Raw genomic sequence first — 24,600 nt, 5'->3', positions numbered from 1 at the left:
TGTACAGCAAAACGGAGATCAAGCTGGGTTACAACAGGGACGCCTGAATTCCTGAAAACAAACTGTTATTGATTTGTGAAAGTAAGTTGAATAAGCAGAATACAAGAGGCTGCTTTGAAGGCCCAACCTCATGTCAGATTGCACCTCCACCTCTGCTTCCATTTTACTGCATGCTACGAACGCTGGCTGCCCTTATTGACAATTTGGAGTATTCATGCATAGGTGGAGTCCACTTTAGCACTGAGTGTGACAAGGGTGCAGTAGGATCTGTGTGAAACTGCAAATTTATGGATGAAAGCCTCGGATCCAGCAATACTAACTGATACTTTTTTTTACAAGACAGATAGGCAGAAGGATACACTGTAAAACAAACAAAACAAAGCTGATGCACAGAAGGATACACCGTAAAACCAACCAAATAACTAATTAAAAAAAACAAACATTTGTTTTAACTGAGAAAGGTTTGTGTCTGAGCTGCCTTAAAATTGTAAGTTGACTGAATTTGAAAAGACAAGTTGAGGTAATTTTGAAATGAATCAGAACAAATAAACTTTTCTAGTCAAATAAACCTGTTGTACTTAAGAAAACGTGTTCAAAAAGATTAAGTTGTTCCAGTAACGGTTCAGTCACACTGGGAGAACATTACAAATTCGATTTCCTTTTTACATTTTACATTTTAATTTCCAGTTTAAAAAGTCAGTTCTTCATATCACACACAGTTGCAGCTGCATTCTTAGAAATAAAGGTTCCAACCAGAACCAGTACTCTTTTTGGTTCTTGGTAGAACCTTTTGTAAAGAAACTTGAAACATTTTCAGACATCTACCTAGAACCCAACATAAAAGGTTAAACCTAGAACCATTTGTTTCACCCAGTGCCACCTATGAGAGGTCCTACAAAGCATCCCTGTATGGTGTAATGGTTCCACCCAGAACCTTCTCTGGAAGTTTTATCCAGAACCCTGTCACCGTCTAAGGTTGCTAACAAGAACCCACCCAGGTTCTCTACCATGAACTTATTTTGTATTCCTATTCTAAGGGTTTTATATAGAACCATTCCACCGGGCTCTGCCAAGAATTGATTTAGATTCCAAGGGTTTCATCTAGAACCCACCAGGGGGTTCTACCAAGAACCTTTTTTCATTATGCTACAAAAAACCCTTGATGAAACCTTGACAAAAAAAATCCAGGATACCAACTATTCTTGAAGAGCTCCTTTTTCAATCAGAGTTCTTTGGATGGAACACTTGGTCTTTGGAAAAACCTATGATGAACCCTTTGTTCTTGGTAGAACCTCAGCCCTTTGGGGAGAACCCATTTGGAACCCTTATATTATGAGAATTAGCAACCATAACTTATCTCAAAGTGTCTCAGAGACACAAGCTTTCATCATATGCTTTTTTAAAACATGTTTTAAAAAAAGCATCTCAGAAGAGTTTTAAACAATGCATGTTGGGAACTCTGCTAAAATGCTGATTATATCTCTTTAGAAACTTAATTTAATGATTTGGTGCAACTTTGAAACGCACATTCAACTCATCATTTCAAGTCAAAAGATTTCAAGGTTTAAGAACTCAAATATAAGTTCTGAAGAGCTCTAGAAATGTTACTTGAACCAATAAAACTTATAGCATAGTATAAAATATATTTAAATTCAGTTAATTAAAAAAAGATTTACAGTATGTTTTTAATCCTTATCTTTTTAAACTGACATTACCTAAAACATCAGTATCAATACAATTTAACCATTCACTCTTCAGAGAAAGTCAGAGTGGAATTATATGCTCTTTAAAGTAGGGTGAGCTATTCAGGGAAATAGCAGAAATAATTGGCCTTTAAATGAAAATTTAATTCAGAATATTACTGAATAATTAAATGATTTAATTTACAGACTCTCTTTATGCAGGGGCAGACTTGCATCATATTGCAAGTGAGTAAGTGAAGGACACAGCCGGGCTGTAAGTATTTACTGTATTCAGAGAATAAAATTGCAATGTCAATAAAAGCACAGTCTCTGCAATACTCAGAGTTCATGTCAAATTTCTTTGAATGGTTCACATGTGGTTGATATATATTTTATTATTATTTTTTTATTAAATGAATTTCATTGTATCAGGTTAAATCAACGTAACGTCTTTCCAGAGCTGCATTTGTGCTTCTGATGAATCCAGTGCTTTAGGGATCATGATATGGAGTGTGTTTTATTATGATTTTATTCAGCATATAGCAACCTTGTTATTCATATCCCTCTGCACATGATCATGACTATATCCAGGTTTCTCACCATCTCAGCCATTATCAGTGCATTTATAAACACACACACACACACACACACACACACACACACACACACACACACACACACACACACGCACACACACACTTACTTTTCCTTTTTCTTTGAGGAGTAACTGTAAGGGACATGATAAATTACGTGTAAAGCATGCTGAGTAGTCAGCGTGATTGCGTACTGCCTATTCCCGCCCCTACTGCGTCTCTATTGGGTGTTGGGTCGTTGAGAAACTTTTCCTCGCGTGCCATTGGCCGTTGCGTAGCCAGAGGGAGAAGTTTCAGGAAGTGAGGAGGTTTTGGTTTCTGTTTTACGCCGGTTTATGAAAGAAGGCTAAATATTTCGGGAAGGCGTTCCTTATAATAGCAATAAATACGACATTTTATGGATATGTTTTTAGTCAAAAAGCTCAACTGACGACGTACGGCTTGGTTTCCCTACGGAGGTCGGCGCGTATTTTAGCATGTGAGTCCAATTAACGAGCTAACAGCTGCTTACTAGCTAGGTTAGCTGCTAGTTTGGTGCTACATAAGTTGCCCAAACGTTGTCTTCAACCCACCAGAGGTATTTAAAATCTAAATGTTGTCAGCTAACTGTAACGTATTTCACGGTCCAGCTCTTTCAATCGCCTTTTTCTTTGGTTTCATGCGACCTTACGAAATGTCTGATACTGTTATCTGCTAAGTTGCATCGCCAGTTGGAATTTCCAGACATCCCTGAAATCTTCAAATTGACGAAAATTACATCCAGTATGATAAGAGGGCTGCCGTTAACATGTGGAAATGTAAAGCTTGCGAATGTGTGTGCGGCTTACAACGACAGTCTTGTTGCTATTCATTTCCACTCCACCCCCCCCCTACCATACACTGATTTTTGTATTTTTAGGGGGAGATAGCAGGACAACAGTATATATCATCTGAACTCTGGGAACCTGAAGATTAATTTGAGATGCAGCTCAGCTGTGTGTCAAGATTTTGTAGTCTTAAATTTGTTAGAAACATTGTGTTTTCAGTAGACACCTATTCACCTTTTAAGAATTAGGGTGTAAAACCTTCTGATGGAAGTCTGTGATAGCCATTTCCATGCTCAATTGTGTCTCATAAATTGTTGAAGCAGTTTTGAGGTTTATACCATTAATTTATTAGATTTGCTGAAAAATGTAACCACGTGCGACCACTAGAGAATTAATAAACATGTTCAAAAATCCATCTGAAATGCCATATTAAGACACCAAGACCTTGAAAACACTATAAAAGAAAATCATGCTGTGATTTGATTAAGGCTTTTTTTTAAAGATATTTTTTGATTATTCTCTCTAATTGATTAGTAGTTGTTTGTTTTAAAGTGTCAGAAAATACTGAAAAATGTCAGTTAGTGTTTCCTAAAGCATAAGATGACGTCCTGTTTTACTCAGAATCCAAAGATATTTAGTTTACTGTCATAGAGGAGTAAAGAAACTGAAACATATTCAGATTTAAGAAGCTGAAATCAGAGAATTTTGCCTTAAAAAAATACTTAAAGCAATGAACTGATGGTGAAAATGACATATTTGTACTGCATGTAAAAAAAACAAAAACGGCATGCTTTTTGCCCAGAATAGCATGAGATTAGCATAAAGTGGGCATGTTAGTAAAGTATTTGCTCTTGACTGCCCATAGAACCCATTTTCATTCAGATATCTTGAGGTGAGAGGTCACAAGACTCTTTTAATAATCGTCATGGAAGTTTTTCAGTTGATAAAATTATATACTTATACTAAAAGTTATTCCGCCAAACTTTTGCTCATAAACAATCTTAGGTCAGTTTCTTAAAGCTGACATATTTTAAATGATGTTTAACTTGCACAATAGAGAACTCTTAGTAAAGGTTACAGAACAGCTGGTCCTCAGGCTCTTAGACTTCTCAATCTTCAGCATTCCACCATAAAAAATAGTTTACTTTTGTGACTTAGACTATGATTCATTCATCCACTTATATAATCTGTTTTGTGAGTAGCATAAAGGGATGAACCTTTGCATTTCCTTATACACACCTTTGTTGTTGAATGGTTAATCAGAGAACCTTGTACCTTGTTTAGTATAATGGTAGGGCAGTTGTACCAGCAAGTTTTCATACCAACTAGTATGTTGTTTCATTTTTGTTTTCATGTTAGACTGAGTGAAAGAGGTTACTGAGTCATAATTAAATTATTATCTCCCTTTATACTGAGAGGTTTTGGGGTCACAGCTACATCAGAAAATGTCATGTTAATTACAGCTGTATATTTCCCTAGTCAATACATTTTTTTCTAACATTTTCTTACTCATATTTTCTTAAACTCAGCTTTCATGGCGCCGCCAAAAAAGAGTGCGTTACCCAAACCGCTGCCAGAGGGCTTCATACTGATCGACACTGAGAAGAAGAAATGGAGGTTGGGGAAAATCATTGGTCAAGGAGGCTTCGGATTGATCTATCTTGGTAAACACCCACGCATGTACACACCTTGTACATTGACACTCTGCCACACAAGCGAGTACAGACATGCATGCAGGCTAGTTGAATAACTCCCCCTCTTTCACAACCAGATACACAAATTGAGCCTGTTTACACTTGTTATTAACATGAGTCTTAGGTGATTAAATCACAAGTGGACAGCTGTGAGTGCGTCAGTTTGCATTGAGTGTGTCTCAAGTGACTGCTTATCTGACTTTCTCCGCTTTATATGCAACATGTAAACATGTACATCATATCAGTTTGCAAAAACCAAATTGAATTTACTGTTTATCAGACCACAAATGAGACAAGAATTAGGTTGAAAAAAATGATAAACATTACAAAAGTTGTGTTTCTTGGGGACAGGTCTTGCTGATTACTGCACAGAAACAAAAACTGTTATTTCCTTTTATTCACTGATTTTGGTGAAATGTGATCATATTTTATGGAGAGAATATTTTCTGGTTTTCCCTCTGACATCCTCTGGCTGCTCTGCTTCAACTCGCTGTGATTTTTTGAATGGCCGGATAGCTGCTGCCATCTCTAGTGTTAGCTGCCATTAGGTAGCTCAGTCAGCCATGCAGTTAGTGGTCCTGTTAGCTTTAGAACTTAAAAAAAAAGGTTTATTAAACCCCCTCCTCCCAGTGATGCAAACATCAACACTCCCGTGGTGGGCTGAGCTCCCAGTTGGGGGTGAGTCAGCTAATACCACCACTAGTTCCTAGTTGCTAACTGAACTAATGGTGGCTAGCAGTGGTTAGCATCGATTAGCGGTTACTTTAGCCAGGGGTTCCCAAACTTTTTCATGTCAAGCACTCCTATACATTGTCACCCTGCAGTAGATGCACATTAGATCCCCAATTTTAGAGGATTTCCTACATTCTCTATTAATTATAATCAATCAGTAAGCCCAACTGTATCTCTTCCCTCGTTGTTCCAACTTTTAAAAATGTAATAAAAATAATATAATATCTTATTCCTTTTGCCTGGGACCCCCCTACATCCCACTCAAGGACTTCTGTTTGTCCCTTAACCTCAGTTTGAAAAACACTGATTTTGCAACAAGTAAAGCTATCTGTCCATCAGGAAACTCTGTAAATCACAGAGAATTGGTGTAGAGCAGCCAGAGGACATCGGACAACACAATTTGTGTTTACTCCATCCACAAGAGTCCATTTTGCCTGTTGTTATGTCTCCTTCTTTTTGCACATATATTATAGACGATACTGTTGATGCACATATGAATGAGAACATGCTTCTGCCCCAGCAGACGCCAGTTATGTAGGTGGTGCTTCAGTGTGGCCCAGGATGCATTAAGAGTTACGTGTGCCAGACCAACTTGGCATGTGGTTTGAGTGATCAGATCACGCAGCGCATTCTACTGGTGATTGGATCACTCTTACTTCCAGATCTAAACAGGCTCATTGTTTCTGGGAGACGTTGCTCTGATATGTTTTTATCTGTCCTTTGTAACAGAACCTTACTTCTCTAATCTATGAAGACCTCTCAGATCAGCTGTCACTCCCAACATTTACCAGTACATTGTGCTCAGTACTGTCCATTTCTTCATGATATTGAATACATAAGAGTTTAGACTTAACATAATGTGTCACAACTTTGTAGCCTGCATTTTTTTTTTCTTGATGTGTCCTCACTGTCTTCTGTTGTCTCCAAGCCTCCCAGGATGTGGACAGACCTGTTGCAGCAGACACTCACTTTGTCATAAAATTGGTGAGTACATTTGTGTTGCACACAGACAGCCTATAATGCTGGTTTAAAGGTTGGGCAATATATACACTTTAAACTATAAACTATAAGCACTTATACCATACAGACTCCTGATCCTAAAACAGATCGACAAGAAACTAATTGACTGTATAGCCTACTTACCCACAGTAGCAGAAAAGTCAAGGAAAAAATAACTAAATCAACAAAATCAGAGCAATTCAACAACAGCAGGCTCTCTCTCTCTCTCTTTCTTCCTCTGTCTCTAACCTCTCTCACCCCTCCTTGATCTCATCCTCTTCTGCTTTTGCTTCTGACCTGGGTATGTGTGTGTTAAGTGGTGTGCTAGATTATCCTGTGGCCCATCATGTGTGACATTGTGATGAAAAAAATGCAATGAAACTTATTTATTCACAAAAACACGTTGGTTTTGTTGCATTCCGATCTAAAAGGTTTCTTTTATGTATTAAAATCACCAAATTTATTTATTTAGATTTTAATTTTGTATCTTTTCACCTTCTTCACTGCTGTAGAGTTTGCAGGTCTGTAATAATGTGCCCTTGTATGTGCAGGAGTACCACGAGAATGGCCCCTTGTTCTCGGAGCTCAAGTTCTATCAGAGGGCAGCCAAACCAGAGAGCAGTGAGTAGCACCGCCCGTCCGGCGTCCCGGCAGGTCGCTGGTGCACGAGCGTGTTTGACTGATGAAGTGGCCGCAGACACAGAGGCTTTGCTGCCTGCCGCACAGTAATTAATAATAAGCCAAAGCAAACATGCACCTCAGTGGCAGTTAGCCCCCTCTCCGCGCTTGTCTGAGCTCTCCAACGCCTTCGTTTGGAGAGGAGCAAGAGAGAGGAAGCCACTCACACGTAATGATGGCTGGGCCTCCGCTGAGCCCCTAACCACCTGCCAGCCTGGTTGAGCGCCAGTCAGGCCAGCCGCCACAGAGCTCTGAGCCAGGCCCACTGCTTTGTCTGGGGCTTCTGTGTATGTGTGTGTGTTTGCAGTTGTGTGTTTGCACCCTCAATACAGTAAGATTGATATTTGCATGCATGCATTATTACACTTACAAGGACAAATTAGAGTTCTGGACAAAAAAAAAAAACAACAAAAAACATACTTTTCACAGAGTTTAGGGGCTTTTGTTCAGATTCTTCTTGGAAAAGAAGAAGTGTTGGACTGTGGGTTAGGTCAAGGTTAGGGACTCATTAGACTCTCATCAAAAGTTTTTGTAGTCACCAACCATTCCCTTCACACTCATTGTCAGCACAACTAAGTGGTCCAAGGCACCAGAGTTTCTGCTTTCTCAATACAGCCATTGTGGTTTAGAGTTTTAATTTAGTTGGTGGTTTGACCCCTGTTAGTCGTTCTTTTCAGACTCCCAAATGTAAGTGCCTCAGGATTGTATGAGTAGAAATGGGCATACACACACTGACATTATTATTCCTCGTTTAATCTTGTTTCAGTGCAAAAATGGATGAGAAGCAAGAAACTGGACTTCCTGGGCATCCCAACCTACTGGGGTTCAGGGCTCGCTGAATATAATGACCTCAGGTATGGATGTAGGACATGTTTCACATTATTAGATGATGACTGTAGCTGTGTTTCCACTGCATGTTACTGCTCGGCTCAACTGGAGTTGACTCACTTTTTGTACGAAGTTCTTTTCTTGATTTGATTTTCCGCTGCACATAGTTCCATCTCAGTGTAAGCGGGATTCTTAGTTGATCATCATAACAGCGCCGTGTGAAACTGCAACAACACACAAATAGAGCTGGGACAGATCTGATCTGATAACTGAATATATTGAATAAAAGTCTGATTATATGGAATGAAACTTGAATGAAATCTGATGTTATCCTGTTGATGCAATCATGTGTTTTCAATGTTAGCTTGATGATAACACATAATGGGAATTACCATTAACGTGCTAAATGAAATTAGCATTGTGATCACTGTAAAATTATCTAAACAAACTGATCTATTTTACATGCTTGACATAAAAGGACATGTTAACAATTACCAACAGTTAACAATGTGAACTCAGCATTTCCATTGAGGAAATATATGCCTGAAAGTATGAGCACACACCGTTTTATGTTAAATAATTAACATAAAATGATGAGTGCTCACACATTTTAATGAAAAAATCACCCAACAAGAATAAAGGTCACCTGAGTAAAAGAGAGATGTAGTGGCATTTAGGGTGGAACAACATGCAAAAAACTACGATTGTGATTATTCACAATCAGGAGAAAAGATTATAAACTTTTATTTTTTCCAACTCAGATATCGTTTCATGGCCATGGACCGACTGGGCACTGACCTTCAGAAGGTCTGTGACCGCAACGGAGGTCGACTGAAGAAGGCCACCGTGCTCCAGCTTGGTCAGGGACTGGTGAGATCATCTTGTTGTCTAAAAGGCAGATTCTGTCTTTTTATGTTCAGTGGTAGTTGTTTAAGTGAGCTGGGTTGACAATAGGCCACCTTGAAAGATAATGACACCTGTTTATCTTCCGATTAACAACATGACATCTCTGACACTGTGTGAAATCGTCATTGTTATTTTTGTGTGTACATGCTATGTTTCTGCCCTGTGCCAGGTGTCTGTCCTGGAGTATATTCATGATAACGAGTATGTCCATGCAGACATTAAAGCTGCCAACCTCATGCTGGGTTACAGAGACCCTGAACAGGTTAGTTCACCGTAGACCTCCACTAATTATCCTGCTTCTGTTAGATTAATAACACAAATGGTCAGATATCAATTTTAATGAGGATATGTCTCTAAGAGGACAAGATAAAGTCACTGTATTTGTTGAATGGTCTTGTGATTAGTTATGTGTGTGTATCTTGCTGTGTGCTGTAGGTATACCTTGCAGATTATGGGCTGTCCTACAGATACTGTCCTGATGGAGTCCACAAAGAATACAAGGAAAACCCCAAGAAAGGCCACAATGGAACCATCGAGTACACGAGCCTTGATGCCCACAAAGGACTCGGTAAGACTCGGCAGATGGTCAGTTGATTTGAATACCATGTGTAGCATTGTAGTTGATCAACACAAATTATGCACTGCAACAATAAAAACATGGATGATGCAACAGCTCCTTAAAAGTGAAGCCAGAGCACCTTGATCGCCCCCCTGTGGCTGGCTGCAGTAGAGGTCATAAATCCGCCTCCTTCAAGTTAGCCATGTAAGCTCACATCAAATAAATCTTTCCCCTAAACAGTTCTTTTTATTTTAGGTGGTTCTTATCTGCCCTATCTGTAGTAACTCAACCCTGTCCACGTTCTGTCTTTCATATGGAAATAACTCACAGAGCAGAAGACAAAAACACTTCAAGTTCGGTCAGTAATTTTAAACATGAGCAGCTCTAATGTACAAATCAAAACAACCTGTCAAGACAAAAGTGGGAGTTGCTTGATTGAGAGTGTGTGATTTACGAACAGAAAGCATGTGAAGACGACAAAGTGGAAGAGCTGCTGGGTCTTTCTGTTGGTCACATACGGAGGAGACTTGCATTTTTGATTTTGTTTGTTTCACCCATGAAAAGAGACGTTCACCTGAAGAATAAGTCTAGAGTGTGGGTTTGGATTTTTCAAGTCTATGTTAAAATAATATTCACAGGCCATATTTATATTGAAAGACTGGTTTAGAACTGAAACAATTAGTCGACTGAAGAAAATTATTCACCAGCTATTTTGATATGCTACTTAGGGCTGCAGCTACCGTTTGTTTTCATTTTCCAACAAAATTTTTGATTTTTTTTTCAACTAATCGATTAATTCTCTGGTCTATAAAATGTCAGAAAATGGTGAAATGTATTGATCAGTGTTTTCCAAAGCCCAATGTGACGTGTTTCAAATGTCTTGTTTTGGCCACAACCAGAACATTTATTGTTGTAGAGGAGTAAAGAAATAAGAAATTACTCACATTTGTGAAACTGGAATCAGAGAATTTTGACATTGTTTATTAAAGAAAAATTACTCAAAACATAAATTGATGATCAAAATAGTTGGCAATTAATTTCCTATTAAATTAATAAATGTAAAATGTAAGCATTTGCTGCTTTTCTTTGCCAAAAAAAAGTCATCTGGTTTTGGACTGTTGATTGGGCAAAAGAAGCATTTTTTTTCAAAATGTAATGACATTTTATAGAATAAACAATGAATTCAAAAATCATGAATGTGACCTGCAAATTAATCAGCAATGAAAATAATGCAAACAATGCAAAACTGCATTCTCAAGTTCAGCCAAAGTTCAGCAGTACTACGAAGCTTTTAATCTTCAAAACCCATCTTTTTTCTTGGACACCATTTCCTTGCTGAGTTGTGTCCTAGAAGGTGGATTGCTGGGACAAAACACCAGCAGTAAACCTACATACAACTACCTGGACAAAGATATGTCCTTGACTTGTTTATCTCAGTCTGGTGGTTTTACTACAAGTGGTTTTAGTATTTTTTTTATTACTTAGTGTGGGGGAAAATGACAGGTATTCACAATTGCCAGTATTCAGGTATTTTTACAGTATCTGTATCAACCCTACTATAAGCTCTGCCCTTTTTGTTTGCAGTCTTTGTTTGTCAATACATGTAAAATAGTCTCTCCACCCTGCCACCCTCTGCCTCCCTCGGCTGATATTGGGAACACATTAACTGGCAAATTGCCTACATGCTCCCTCTCTTCATTGACCATCGATTCTCCATCCGCGGCCCCTGCTGAATTCCCTGGTACCGTCTCTGTTTAACAATTCCCTAATTAGCTGAAGTCATAACCTGCATCGTGTATTCATCCCCCATTAATTAAGGGCTTTGATGTTTGGTTAGAGCGAGGCCCGAGCCACAGATAACCTCTGTGAGCTCCACGCCGACCAACTCCACTACCCTCCAGTTCGATATTGTGAGTTAGCATGGCTCAGACTGCCTAATCGCTACGGGTAGTGTTTCTATCAACACAATCAATAAGTAAAAGAGGGGCAGAAAATGTCTTGTCAGCAATAACCATGAAATGGAAGTCATGTCGATTTTAATATGATTTTGAACAGCGGGAGAAAGGTGGGCTGTAAAAATTGTGATGTACCTTTTTGCTATTCTGTATTAAAGATGTAAAAAGGAAGCATCCATTTCCACCAAGTGCTCTTATTAGAGCTACAGGAGTGCTGTGAGCCCGACAGAGATAATCATTGTTTAAACACAGATCCGTGCCTGCATTACGCCAGGCATTCAGAGAACTGAAGAAGTCTCCACCTGTGGGAAGAAAACATATATATTGTCATCTTTAACACCTGCTTCAGCACAGACAAGTGTTGGGGCATTTTCCACTGTGCGTGGAGATTATGACCGAGGTTGGACCCGTTTCTGCCCCTCTCTGACCTGATGGCACCAATCCCTGCAAAGATGTTGACAGGTTGCCATGGTGAGGTTTGGTGAACGCAGCTGCCGACTGGCAGGCCTTTGAACCGCGAGCTAAACGGTGTAATTACCGGCATTCAGTGGGCGTCCAGCGGACAGAAGACCGTCTCCGAACGACAAGACTGTGAAGCAGAAGGGTTAAGAGTGTGACACTGCAGCATGCTTTAGGGAATCTGAATAACAATAGGAGATAATTAACAACAACACCATCGCCGCCTCACCTCCCTGTCTAAAGCATGTAGAGGACATGTGAGTGGTGTGTGTGTTCGTGTTGGTGCTCTGTATTTATGTATTGTGCATGTGTGTGTTTTTCAAGCATGCCCAGCCTCCCTTTGAGAGCTGCTTAAGTGTGTATGCGCATGCACACGCATATCTCTCTGCCCTGTCCTGTGTCATTTCTCATATGAGGGCAAAACGCATTAAATACAGAAGAGCAGACACACAAAACACTATTATGAGCTTCGATAACGCGCCCAGAGCACGTACAGAGGGCAGCAACGCTTAATGTAGTTGTTGATCTTTTTAATTGTTAATCTATTATGGTGCTCTGGGAGTTGCAACACTTTTTCCAGTGTCAGTATCACATGTATTTTTCATCTTTATTCTCCTTCAACAGGCTCTCAGTAGCAATGAAGTGTAATTATTTACAACAATAGGAAGCCGCACTGTGATGCTGACTTACTGCATACTTTACACCCACAAGGGCAAACAGACCTAACTCTTAATATCAGAGCTGTTGAGATGTAGTGTAACAGATGATGACAGTTTCATATTCGGAGCTAACAGATAGTTTACACTGTGTAGTTTTCACTGTGGGTTTGTGCAGATGTGTTTGATTAAAAGTGTGGCCATGAAAGAGATCTGTGAAATCAGTTTTACTTCTAGTTTTATAGTCTGTGCAACACAAAAATCAGACTGAAATAATCACCAAGTATATTACTGACACTCTGACCTGCAATCATGTGGGACCCCGATCAATCATAGCTTGATGCCTTTCACGACTTGCATGACAAAACAAAAAAAAAAACTCTCCTGACAACAGATGTTCATGTATGTCCTCACTGTACAGTTAGATATCAGTTTTCCATTTCTGATATCTGTCATCTATCAATACTAATACCAATCCAGTACCGTCTTTCTCTCTCTCTCTTAAACAACTAAGCTGTTAATAATATTTGCAAGGATTCACTTTGTTTAACCTCGATATCTAAAAAAACAAAAACAAACAAAACTAAAAATCTTTTTTAACTCTTCCACACAGAACTTGTTGCAGCATTACAGAAATAGCGATGCTGAAATTGGTTTGGGTCGGCTCATCTTTATATATAAACACATTTCAGACACACCCTTAAAATTTAAAGAAATCTCTTAAAAATCTCCTTCGTAGCTTCATATCCTCAGCGTTGTGTTACTGTAGAGTTTCTGATGCCAGCTGTCAGGACATTGGCAGACATCGCTCCTCTCAAGGCCCTATCTATGAAGTTGGTGTCAACATTCAATCTTTAACCACCTCTCCCATTCTGATCATGTTCATTGATCGTTCGGCCTCCCTGCTGGGTCCAAACAGTTCAGTGTTCCTGAGGTTTTTTTTTTATTCAGAGACAACACTCAACATTTATTTCCCAGAAGTGATTTCTGGTCATCTTTTCCACTCTCCTCATCAACACATATCTTCGTCTTGATACCTTAAACAGTTTTGCATTACTTGTATTCATGAACTACACATTTGTTAAGGTGTAATCAGATTACTGCCTGGTGCCCGTGTAATCTGGTCCTGTGTGGTAGTGACCATGCTTCCTCTTTAGAGCAGCCTGTTGGCTGGGCAGGATCAATGCCGGCCGTGGCTCAGGGAGGAGATTTCTCCCCTCTGATGGAGCCAGTCGATAGGTAATTTCTCCAGAGATGTGTGACGGCCGTTACAGTATTGAGTTGCTAAAACTCCCCAGGCTCGACCCTTCTGGATGGACTGGTCGACAAGTATTGATAGACCTCACACATTAATGTAGACCCATGCAATCACGCAAGCTCACTATAAGATGCAAACACACTCTGGACTTGCTCTTAAAGAAGTCGTAGTTGTTTTCAAGTCTTCAAATACTAAATTCTTGAATAAATTCTCTTGTTCTACTTGCCCTTCGGCTCAGATCCTTTTAGTGCTGAAGTGTTTTTACTTTTGATATGTAGGAAGCTTTTCTTTACATTCAGGAGACATTTAAAGTGCAGATACATGTCTGTTTACAGTACTCTTAATTAAAAAACAAGATGTGAAGCATATGTTGAACACTGTAGTTCTTCAGAGTGCTGTTAAACACTTTGTCCACAGATGATCCTTTTGAATAGTGCCCTTCAGCAGATGTATCATTCTTTATAGATGAATGAAGAATTTGTTGCTGCTTTATTCACATTAATTGCACATAGCGAGAAAAACAAGCAATAGTGGAGTGATACAAACCAAGTTCTGTAAACATTAAGAGGACTCCATTAATTTGTAAAAGTAAAAGATCAAAATTACTGCAGCAGAACCAGACGTATCGCCTTTTACTCTAACAACAACATCAGGTGATGCACATCAGACCAAAGAGACTCTTTCCCATAAGCTTACATTGTGAATGAAGTGGCTGTAAAATGATGGCTACATTTTTTTGAGAATCACAACTGCAGCCATCCATCCATCCATTGATCCATCAGTCCAGTAATATTAGGAGAGTCTTGAAGAGCTGCACAGTTAAAGTTTCTGATAGGCAAGTTCACTTCTTTCTATCTCCACACCCCTAGATTTCTTTCATTTTCAAATGTCAGTCGATAGTCTTCAGTCCCAGCTGACACTGACTGAAATTTGTGATGCAAAAATGATCATTCCCACTAATCATATCACATATCACAAGTGCAATTTCAGTCAAAATAACCGCAATATTTCTTTTTTACTGTATCGTGCAGACCTATTTAGTGGTACAATCCAAAAATCTGTGAACAGACTGTAAAATCAATGAAGTTCTACTTGTTCAAGGTACGACACCAGAAGTTTCTTGGTCATTACCACTACCAGTGAAATCCGACAATTCTCGCTTCTACAGTAAATACAAAAATAATACTGCAGAAATAATGGTAACAAGTATTTCAGTATATTTTAGTATAAAAAGGATAACATGCAGCTTAAGAAAATCCTGGAAATCTGTCTTTGAGGTGCTTTAAATTGGAAATATTTCCTCTTTTCATCTGAAAGGTTTGATTGCACCTTTTGCATACTGATTTTTGCCAACTTATTTTTAATCCCTGATGATCTGCCTTGAACACAAAGTACTTTTCATACACAACTTTTCTTTACACGAGTCGAGGCAGAGCTGTCACTGTAGAGCTTCACAGAGCCTCTTGCATGGTTAGAGTCTCACTTATTGATACATAATCAGATGGGAATTGTGTTGTTCTTTGTGTATTTTAAGTTAGACATAAAATGGCTTTGGGTGCAAACTGTTAAAGCAGACTGCTGGTGTGTATTATACACATAGTCATGTGTAAATGGGGTCAACAGTGCACCTTTGTTGAGTACTGTAATGTGGGAGTGATTTGGCCTCAGACATTTCTGTGTTTTACAAGCAGACAGTAACTACAGTGAGAAAGAAGGGGATGCATTTCTTATCTGTGTCTGGATCATGTCAAAGGCCACAGGTATCTGGTTTCATAAAATAGGAAATTACATGAAGAAAACGAAAAACGTCAAAGAGAGTCCTCCAGAGAGCTTTTTGTCTTAGCGAGAGGGGAACCAGACCCAGCCTGGAACACAAATCGAACCCCCCGTGATCATCTTCATCATCCTGGTCTGGAGTGTGTAATCTCACTGTCATCGTGTCTCAGATGAATCTGAGCAGATTCTAAATCCAAAGCAGCAATCTGCTTTTAGAACAAGTTCTTGTCTACATTTTGTTGGGTGAAACTCAGACATCCCACTGACAGGTGACCCAGTGTAAATGTGAGTTGGTGTCTGTGCTGCAGGGTTTTTGATGTCTTTGTGAATCAGAAATCTGCTGTAACTTGACAATAGTGCAAATGGCACTTGTGTCCAACCTTGACTGCTCTGGGGAAAGACCTGTTGTTTGAAAATATTCCACTATACAGCGACTTTTTGTGAAACTGTTTCTGACTCTTCTGACTTTTGTACTGCTGCTTTTTAAATCTTTTTTCTAGTCTTTGTGGAATCACTCCACTCATCTGAATCTGATTGGACTATTAATGCCAGCTGAATATTAGATTTAGTCTTCTTTTCTGACTACTCCATCTTTCCGTCTCTTCACAGCTCCGTCTAGACGTGGTGACCTCCAGATTTTGGGTTTTTGTCTTCTTCACTGGTTATGTGGTTCTCTGCCCTGGGACAATGTTCTCAAGAACCCAGCTCAGGTCCAGGAGGCCAAGGCCAGGTAGGTACTCTTTTCACAGCAGATGCTTAAATTAAAGGAACAGTGTGTGGGATTTATCGGAAGCTTGCAGATTGCAAACACGTCGTTGTGTCTTCCTCTTGTGAACCTCTGGTGGCTGCAAAAAACATTAAAGGTCCTCTCCAGAGCCAAAACCTGCCACAACTTGTACTATTAATTTTTGCAAGTATACCCAACAGAGTCTGTTGTCATTGATGCAACAGCTTGCTTGCAGAGGCAACACAACATAGTGTGGTAATGTAATGATTCTCAACATCTGATTGCATGGGATAAAATAATCTGAAATCTGTGGGAATCACCAGATACAATATTTTCACAATACTTAAGTCATAATACAATGTTTTTGCAATTGTAAATTTTTTTTTGATATTTTGTGTGTTGTGATAACAGACTGTATATTGTGATATATTACTTACTTTTCGACAGCAAATTATGTCCCCAAAGTAAAACTTTGTCAACATCTGTTTTATCTATTTAAATAAATTTTCCAGTCTGTTCATCTCACATTTTTAATGCAGGAAATCTGGATTGTCATGCAGACAGAATGACCAACACTATCATAAAAAAATCCTACCAGCCCTGCTGACTATGACCTCTGCTGTCCTCATGAGGAAAGAAACACAGCCCTGTCTAGTAAAGCAATGAATTTAATTATTCTACATCAGTTTAATTTGCATTTGCAATATTAATAATTTAAGATAAATACTTGGCATCTGTGAATCAATGCAATATGGCCAAATTTCTCTTTCACCCTTATTAACCAGCATATTTCATAATACTACAAGTATATTTTAATAGTATATGGCTGTAAAAAAAAAAACAATGACTACACTGCATTCCAAGATTTGTTGCTCTGACAGATCCATCCTCTTCTGGAGGATCACGTCACATCACACATATAAACACTTTGAAAACAGTTGATTTCTGATGATGATGTTTAGAAGTCATTATTTGTAGCCTAATGTTGATATTAGTGCCATTTCTTGAGTAGCATTCACCTAAAAGAAACTGCACACAACCGTGCAGATGTGGTCTGTCCTGCTGTCACGAGGCAGAACGTTACACTGTGCAGGTTCTTTAAGGTTCAGGTTCTTGGGTCACTCCCTATGGGCTGTTCTTCCACAATCCTCCACTGTGTTCTACAGTATAAGAAACATTACCAGGTTGTCCATTACTTTAGAAAATCTTTAAATTATTGTTGACAGATAGAAGTATGCAGAGTTACATGATAGCTACTTGCAGTTTTATATTTCCTTTTATTTTCCTTAGATAATTATTGTATGTCTAAGGTATTCCTTCAATCTAAATAAATCCTACTATACACTAGAAGCTTGCCAAATATCTGCTGAGAAACCCAAAAGTGAATCCACTGGGTGGACACAGCATCCAAGATTTATACAGTCTAATACTGGTCATGTAATAAAATACTCTGTGAAGCTTATAACTTTCAATTTTAAAGATTATAGGAGAGCTGTTGATTTGAATCAATGTCCACTAGAGTACTAGTACTAGAGCTGCAGTACTTACCTAGTATTTACAATAAATAAATGTCTGTCAGTGTTTGAACCTGTCTCATAGGACAGTTTGGGTTCAGCTTGTTCTCCTGCTGCGTCTCCCCACCTTCCTCACTCCCCCTGAACTCCATCTCTCATGATGTTTGTGTCCTCGCTTCCTCACTGTTTTATCTTCCTTTTCTCTTTTATCAGACTGATGGATAATCTGCCAGAGTCAGTCCAGCAGCTGTCAGTGAGCGGAGCCAGCACAGGTAAGCCACATCCGCAGGGCGTCCTCAGGTTACAGGACAGGATCACTTACTCCTCTTGGGTTTAACTGAGAATTTGGAAACATGATGACAAGCCCGTGGAGGAGAGGAGGAGAATCTCTCTGTCTAATCTTCTGCTCTTTTCATGGAGATCCAAAGTAAAAGACAGAGCCAAGACTAATGTAGATACTGGGCTGACATACACCAATATTCCTGCATGCATAGACAGAATAGTTTTCAAGTATAAAGGACACATGGGAACACTTTGGAAAACCGTTGTCAGTAAACACAGTTTGTTGCTGAATCTACAAATGCAAGTTAAGACTCTACCATGCAAAGAGAAAGACATATATCAACAACATCCAGAAACACTGCAGACTTCTCTGGACCCGAGCTCATCTGAGATGGACTGACGCAAAGTGGAAAAATGTGCTGTGGTCTGACGGGTCCACATTTCAGATTGTTTTCACAAATCATGGACGTTGTGTCCTCCGGGCTAAAGAGGAAAAGGACCATCCAGATTGTTACCAGCTCTGACTTCAAAAGACAGCAGCTGTATAAAGTCTAAAGTCTCGTTTTGGTATAAGTTATCATGATACTAAACTTGATGTTAAAGTCAGAATTTTGTGTAGTCTGGACCGTTGTTTAGCCTCATTTCTACACACACTTCACCAAAACAAAGATCAAATCCCAGAATAAAACCCTCCATCTCTCCCTCAGTTACCTGAAGCTCCTGAATAACTTTGTACCAATTAAACAGCTGTCCCATTGACATGCCTTTCAAAGTTTGTCGTGTTTTATCTCTCCTCTTTATAAGGAGAGGTCACACCTGTGTGAGGGCTTAGTGTGTGATGTATGGTTGGGACCGGGTGCTCCTTTGCTGACAAGGCCCGGCTGCCCGCCTCAGATAAGAGCCTGGGTATGCATCAACTGCGTATGTGTGTGTGTGGATGAGATACAAGTTCTACCGCAGTATGTGTCATACACGTCATCTGGCCAGTGTGTGATGCATCGCAGCTGACTGTGTATGACACTTCCACACACACACACACAATGCATATCCATAGCTGTGCGCATGCCTAATCTACTGTCTGCGGGGAGATGCATTGCCAGGAAGAGTATAATCTGGACTGTGAGACCTTCAGGTTCATCCTGCCTCTGCTGCTGCATGACTCAAGTCTCCCAGAAATTCATACTGAGGCTGCAGCACTGCTGAAACTCCTGCCTGTCTAAAATAGTGTGTCTCAGTTAGTAAAACCAAACCACTGTGTGATAATGAAGCATTTTATCCAGCTGTCTGATTGATCTGGTTTGATTTGTTATTTTCTACAAACATTCTGACTCAGATCTTGGACTTTGTTGTTTGACGTTCGCTCTCTTCCTGTCCTCAGACGAGGTGGCCACATTCCTCCTTTATGTGAAGACACTGAGCTACCAGGATAAGCCAGACTACGATCGTCTCAGAGCGGTGCTGGCCAGTGCTGTCACAGGAAGACTTGACCTGTCCACGCCTCAAGGACCTGCAGGGGCATCGACCACCAAAGCACAAGATCCCCCCACCAGGGAGAAGGTGAGAACGTGAACATGACGAGGTCAGGGGCCTGGTGTCAACATCCAACTTTTCAAACACCGTTTTTATGTGGTTTAAGTATTTGCTGATTGGTTTGTGGAGACGTCTGTCCACAGTGAAACATTTGAACAACATGAAAACATCCAACTGACTAAATAATTTCTTCATGGTCATGAGATTGTCTGCATAAATTTACTTTAATGACGACAATTGTCAGCTCCCATGTAGTGGTAATTGACAACTGTCTTCTTTTTTTTACCAACTCTTCCTCCTCTTCATCATGTCCACTGAAGCAAATTGTTCCAAACAAGCTAAAACCATATCTGTCTGCATATACTTACATTCTGACAAAACGCTATCCATTCTTTAATGCAGCAGGCAGCTGAGTCACATACGACTCTATGACTGGTCTGAGCCAATATTTAGTTTAAAGGGATAGTTCACCCAAAACTGAAAATTCAGTCATTCATTTACTCACCCTCATGCTGATTTATTTTTAGTCTGCAAAACACTGCTGGAGTTTCACAGGAAAACAATCTCCCAAAAAATGGTAAAAAAAAAAAAAAAAAGTCCTAACATGCTGTTTGCACACTGTCACACCACACACATCCAGGTCAGACAGTGTGCATGTGACCATGGCTCCAAGGAAGGCTAAAAACATAGTGGAAATAACATTTTTTCAGTCAACTTGGCATTTATGTTTTTATTCTACCATTCACTTCCACTGTTGCAACACTGTTTTCCTGCGACACTCCAGCATTGTTTTGTGGACTAAAAAAACTAAACCTGACAGTCAGTGATGATGAGGGTGAGTAGATAATGACTGAATTTTCATTTTTGGATGAACTATCCCTTTAATATCAATTGCACTGGCCAAACCCTAGTATGTACATTACTTTTTTTTCTGTCTCTATTTACTGTCACACTGTAACTGATTAAATAATCAATAATATTTCTATATCCTATATTTATATATTTTATAAACTTTATATATAAATGTTTACAATGTTTGTGGAGTTCAAAATAGACCATAAAATAAAATATGGTAATGTGTTTTAGGGTGGATATGTGCTATTGCTGTAGAAAGTCTGATCAGTTATTAATAGTTTGAATCATGTGATCAGAGGTGTTGATTTAAAACATCACTGCAGTCAGTCAGTGGCGAATATTTGACATGAAACATTTTTGTATTCAGTGAACATTCAACAACTTGAGCATTGGTCACAAAGATTCACGCTTCCTCTGTTCAGTCTCTTAACCTCAGAGTGGAGGAACGTGACAGCAGTGAAGGGGAGGGTTAGCCTGCCCCTGACACCTCACCTCCCCCTCCCTCAAATGAGCCTGTCAGCCAGGGGGTGGGCAGGTCTGAACGCTGGAGGAGGACCGCGATTCTCCTCAAATTCACCAGAATCACTTCTTGACCCCTCGGGCCCAGTGAGTGCCCTCTCAATGGCCCAATTTGAAGAAGTTGATGACACACACTTTGCACAGTGCAGGGTGTCTCCAATTATGCTGCTGATTTCCTCTCCTCTCCTTGTGTCATTTAATTTCCATGCTAAAGTGCTGGCCAGTTTGATAAACAGAAGTGGCCATTTACCGGCGGTTTAGCGGGGAGAGTAAATGTCGACCGAGATAAAGGCCATTCAGTGGGCATGTTCACTGACTCATTTGCCACTAGTGTTGTATAAATATATGATTATTTTATGGGTGATTATAGTTATGTAGTGAGCTGAACTTTTAGTCAAGAGAAACTTGTCAAACATACATTTTAGTGTCATATGAATGACGTTGCTGTAAAAAAGTAGCCATTATTTCTTACTTAAAACAGTAATGTAGCAGCACCTAATACAGCTGTACAATGTGATAATGAAAGTGAGAATTCATTGGTCAACGCTGAGAGAAAAGCTCTGACAGCAGTAAATAACCCAAACATATTCTCAACAGAAAGCAGGACGACCCAGAGGGGCGGCCAAACCCAAGGCTGTACCCATGGACGTGGACGACGAACCAGAAGAGAAGATGAAGTGTAAACCAGTGCCAGCTCGCTACGTAAGAGGACCACCCCACAATAAACGTCAGGCACAACAGGTAACGTCTGAAACATTACAAACCCTCAACACAGAACACACTCTCCACATTTACCCAAAAAGGATTCACTTTTTTAAAAATAAAATAAATAAGTTGTAGTAATATTTAGCAGGGGTAATCAGGCATAAAGCATAGAAAATACCATATCAAGCACAAGGTGTACTTCAAGCAGTCCCTCCAGGATTTCAAGGGCTAAATGCCTTATTTCACAGTAGCTCTTCGTAAAAAAAAATGTTTAGAGGATTTTTTTGTGATGAAATTGCAGGACGAAGTGAAAATTGGAAAAGAAAGTTGTATGTTTTTTTGTGTGATTTATTAAAATCAAAGGCAACGTGTTCCAGGGAAAACAAAACAAACAAAAGTACAAGGTTGTGTAGAGTTTACGGTCTCCGTCCACGCCAAGGGCCTGGGTCCCATCATCTCTGACATAGTCCTGAATATGCCCAAATATGATAAAACGATTGGTCCTCGAGCCAGAAGCTTATTGCATAATTATAATTATTGGTTAGAAAAATGCAGATGAAAGGTTTTTAAGTCAAACTGGGTTTCCAGTGTCTTTAATTCAGATTGTTGCCTTCACAGTAGTCAATTATGATTTTAAAATTACGTTATACATACTTAAATAAGAGGAAAATTATAGACTTGAAAAAATGGTCAAAAGTAGAAAAAAACACTAATTAATACTAATACCCAAATACAGTATTTTGAGTAGTAATCTGTTCTGTGCACCCCTGCTAAATACTAAAATACTACATATACTAATATACAGATGCTTTCACAAATTACCAGGATGAACTGTGTGGAGATGTAAAGGACATGATTTATGAGACAAAACAACAAAATTACACTTTTCATTTGAAAAAAAGTGTTTTAATGAGGCCTTATTTTCCTCCTACATCAGGTCACACTCAGACACACGTTCATCATGATTGCACAAATAATCCAGTCAAACATATTTATAAAGCTGCTCTTTTTTGCTGTTTGCTCAGAGGGAAGACGACGCCTTGCCTCGTGCCGGCAGATCACTAAGGCCGAGGCCTGTGGTGACCTATGAGGAGTACGACAGTCCAGAGGAAGAAGAGGAGGAGGAGGGGGGGGGCGAGGAGAGGCCCAGACCCATTCCTGCATGCTATTTGAGAGGCCCTCCAATAAGCCCCAGAGCTCAGTCTAAACAGGTGTGAGGCCAAGATACTAGAGCAGCCAGGCTCCTTATGTGCAACTGTGTTAAAACTGTATTGTTGTCTGGTTTAAACCTGTTTTACAAAAGTGGCTTCGAAACAAGTATTTTATTGTCAGTTAAGTCTTTATAAAGATGTTTTAAACCCTCCAGACTTCTTGTTGTGACTCACGTTCTCAAGAAGGTTACAAAGAAATACACGAGCATTCAGATGGCAATCTTTCACAACATTTTAAAGGGATTATTTGACTTTGGGTTGTAGGAGGTACTAAATTGTCAGTGTGTCATAGCTACAGTAGATGGAGGTCAGCACGCCCTGAGTTTGGAGAAGCAGAGAGGGACACGAGCACGGAAGCTAAGCAATGTACTGCTGTAGACACCATCAGCAACAAAACAGATTTTAGCATCAGGTTAAGTGAAAACTATATTACAATATTTTTACTGCTTTACTTTGCCGTCCAAAAGCCTTTTCTAATGGGAACCTGCCATTATAGAAGCCAGATATCACTCTTCAAACAATCAAACTCCAAAGTCAAAATCAGTAATTTAACCTCACAAGAACATGCAGGTTTGCTGGTTTACAGCTGCCTTGATCAGTCAGTATGTTTGTGTTATCGTGTGACTTTGGTGAATTAAAACGATCCTTTTATATCACCAAACGCACACAATAACACAAACAAACTAATTAACTAAGGCAGTGGTCAACCAGCAACTCCTGTGTTCTGTGAGGAAAAATGACTGATTTTGCCTCTGGAGTTGGGTTGGTTTGGCGAGAGCGATATGTGACTTCTGTAACGGCAGTTTCCCCTCTGAAAAGAGCTGTCTGACGGTAAAATAAAGGGGTGGAAATATTCAAAAACCTTTTGTCGCCAACCCCATCCACAGCAGTAAGTTATTTCGCTTCCATGCTGGTGCTCCTGTCTGCTTGTCTGAAGGGGGGGGTCACATCGACCGCCATCTACTGTAGTGATGATACATACCTTATACAACCCACTTCAAATATTCTGAACTTTATCTTTAAATAATTCACATGTAGTACAGTAGAGTTGTTCATATTATTGCCGGTTCTAAAAGAGCAAACACTTGGATTACCCTCTCTAACAGAAAACTAAACCCAAGTGGATAACAGACGACCTCACCGTGACCTCAGAGAGACGGGACGGACGATTCCAACCTCAAAGGAGAAATCATGTACTAACAAACCACAGAGACAGGTGGGACAAAAGGCCGCTCCACCACCACCCTCACAGTGCAGGCTACAGTCATCGACAGTGGGGGGACGGTGACCACTTTGGTGAATGGGAACAGTCTGAACAGGGATCTAGTCCCACACATGAGAAGGGACAGCCTCCCTGGATTATCTTAGTGGGTGTGTTCCTTTTCTTGGGTGTTTGTCTTGGAGTTAGCCAAGGTGCATTTAAGTCCTTTTGAACAATAAAAAAAAAGTCCTTCTGAGCCGATACTGTCTTTGTAAGCTGTTTCCCAACGTGGAGATGGAGCTGACGGGAACACAAAGCCACTTCTCAGGACTTCTGGGCTGCCATTTTTACAGTAATGGGCTGAAATAGAAAGAGAAGCGTCAGTTTATTCTGCTTATTAAATGTTCATTACAGTTAAATGTGGTGTGAAGGATCGCTTTGTGGAAAAATGAAGTGGGCTCTCGTTTCTGACTGG

At 39.7% G+C, this 24,600-nt stretch overlaps 2 protein-coding genes across 2 annotated transcripts in view; one reads left to right on the top strand and one right to left on the bottom strand.

Moving 5' to 3' along the window:
* The first annotated feature begins 2,544 nt into the window (after positions 1-2,544).
* On the top strand, positions 2,545-24,357 carry vrk2 (VRK serine/threonine kinase 2). Its single transcript, XM_084736515.1, has 14 exons — positions 2,545-2,753; positions 4,611-4,745; positions 6,436-6,491; positions 7,058-7,127; positions 7,951-8,038; positions 8,774-8,882; positions 9,088-9,180; positions 9,354-9,486; positions 16,191-16,311; positions 18,036-18,094; positions 19,483-19,661; positions 21,606-21,749; positions 22,739-22,924; positions 24,031-24,357. Exons 2-14 carry the CDS (start codon positions 4,616-4,618, stop codon positions 24,355-24,357), a joined length of 1,695 nt encoding a protein of 564 aa, XP_084592641.1. The 5' UTR covers positions 2,545-2,753; positions 4,611-4,615.
* The window catches only part of fancl (FA complementation group L), a 48,939-nt gene continuing 48,555 nt past the window's right edge, over positions 24,217-24,600 (bottom strand). Inside the window, exon 14 of the mRNA XM_084735477.1 lies at positions 24,217-24,485. Coding sequence (XP_084591603.1) covers positions 24,450-24,485 — 36 coding nt within the window. The 3' untranslated portion in view covers positions 24,217-24,449. The remainder of the gene's footprint in view (positions 24,486-24,600) is intronic.

The sequence above is a fragment of the Lutjanus erythropterus genome, chromosome 14 (genome assembly GCF_056507025.1).
Source record: "Lutjanus erythropterus isolate fLutEry1 chromosome 14, fLutEry1.hap2, whole genome shotgun sequence".
In the NCBI taxonomy this organism is placed as follows: domain Eukaryota; kingdom Metazoa; phylum Chordata; class Actinopteri; order Lutjaniformes; family Lutjanidae; genus Lutjanus; species Lutjanus erythropterus.
Note: the sequence above shows the minus strand (reverse complement) of the source record. Positions and strands in the feature narration are given on the sequence as shown.

Bases quoted from the DNA above. Each gene is read 5' to 3' on its own strand.
- vrk2 (XM_084736515.1), top strand. From the start codon at position 4,616: ATGGCGCCGCCAAAAAAGAGTGCGTTACCCAAACCGCTGCCAGAGGGC. The intron at 9,487-16,190 runs GTAAGACTCGGC...GTCTCTTCACAG, and splicing joins TGATGCCCACAAAGGACTCG to CTCCGTCTAGACGTGGTGAC. The intron at 18,095-19,482 runs GTAAGCCACATC...TCCTGTCCTCAG, and splicing joins AGTGAGCGGAGCCAGCACAG to ACGAGGTGGCCACATTCCTC.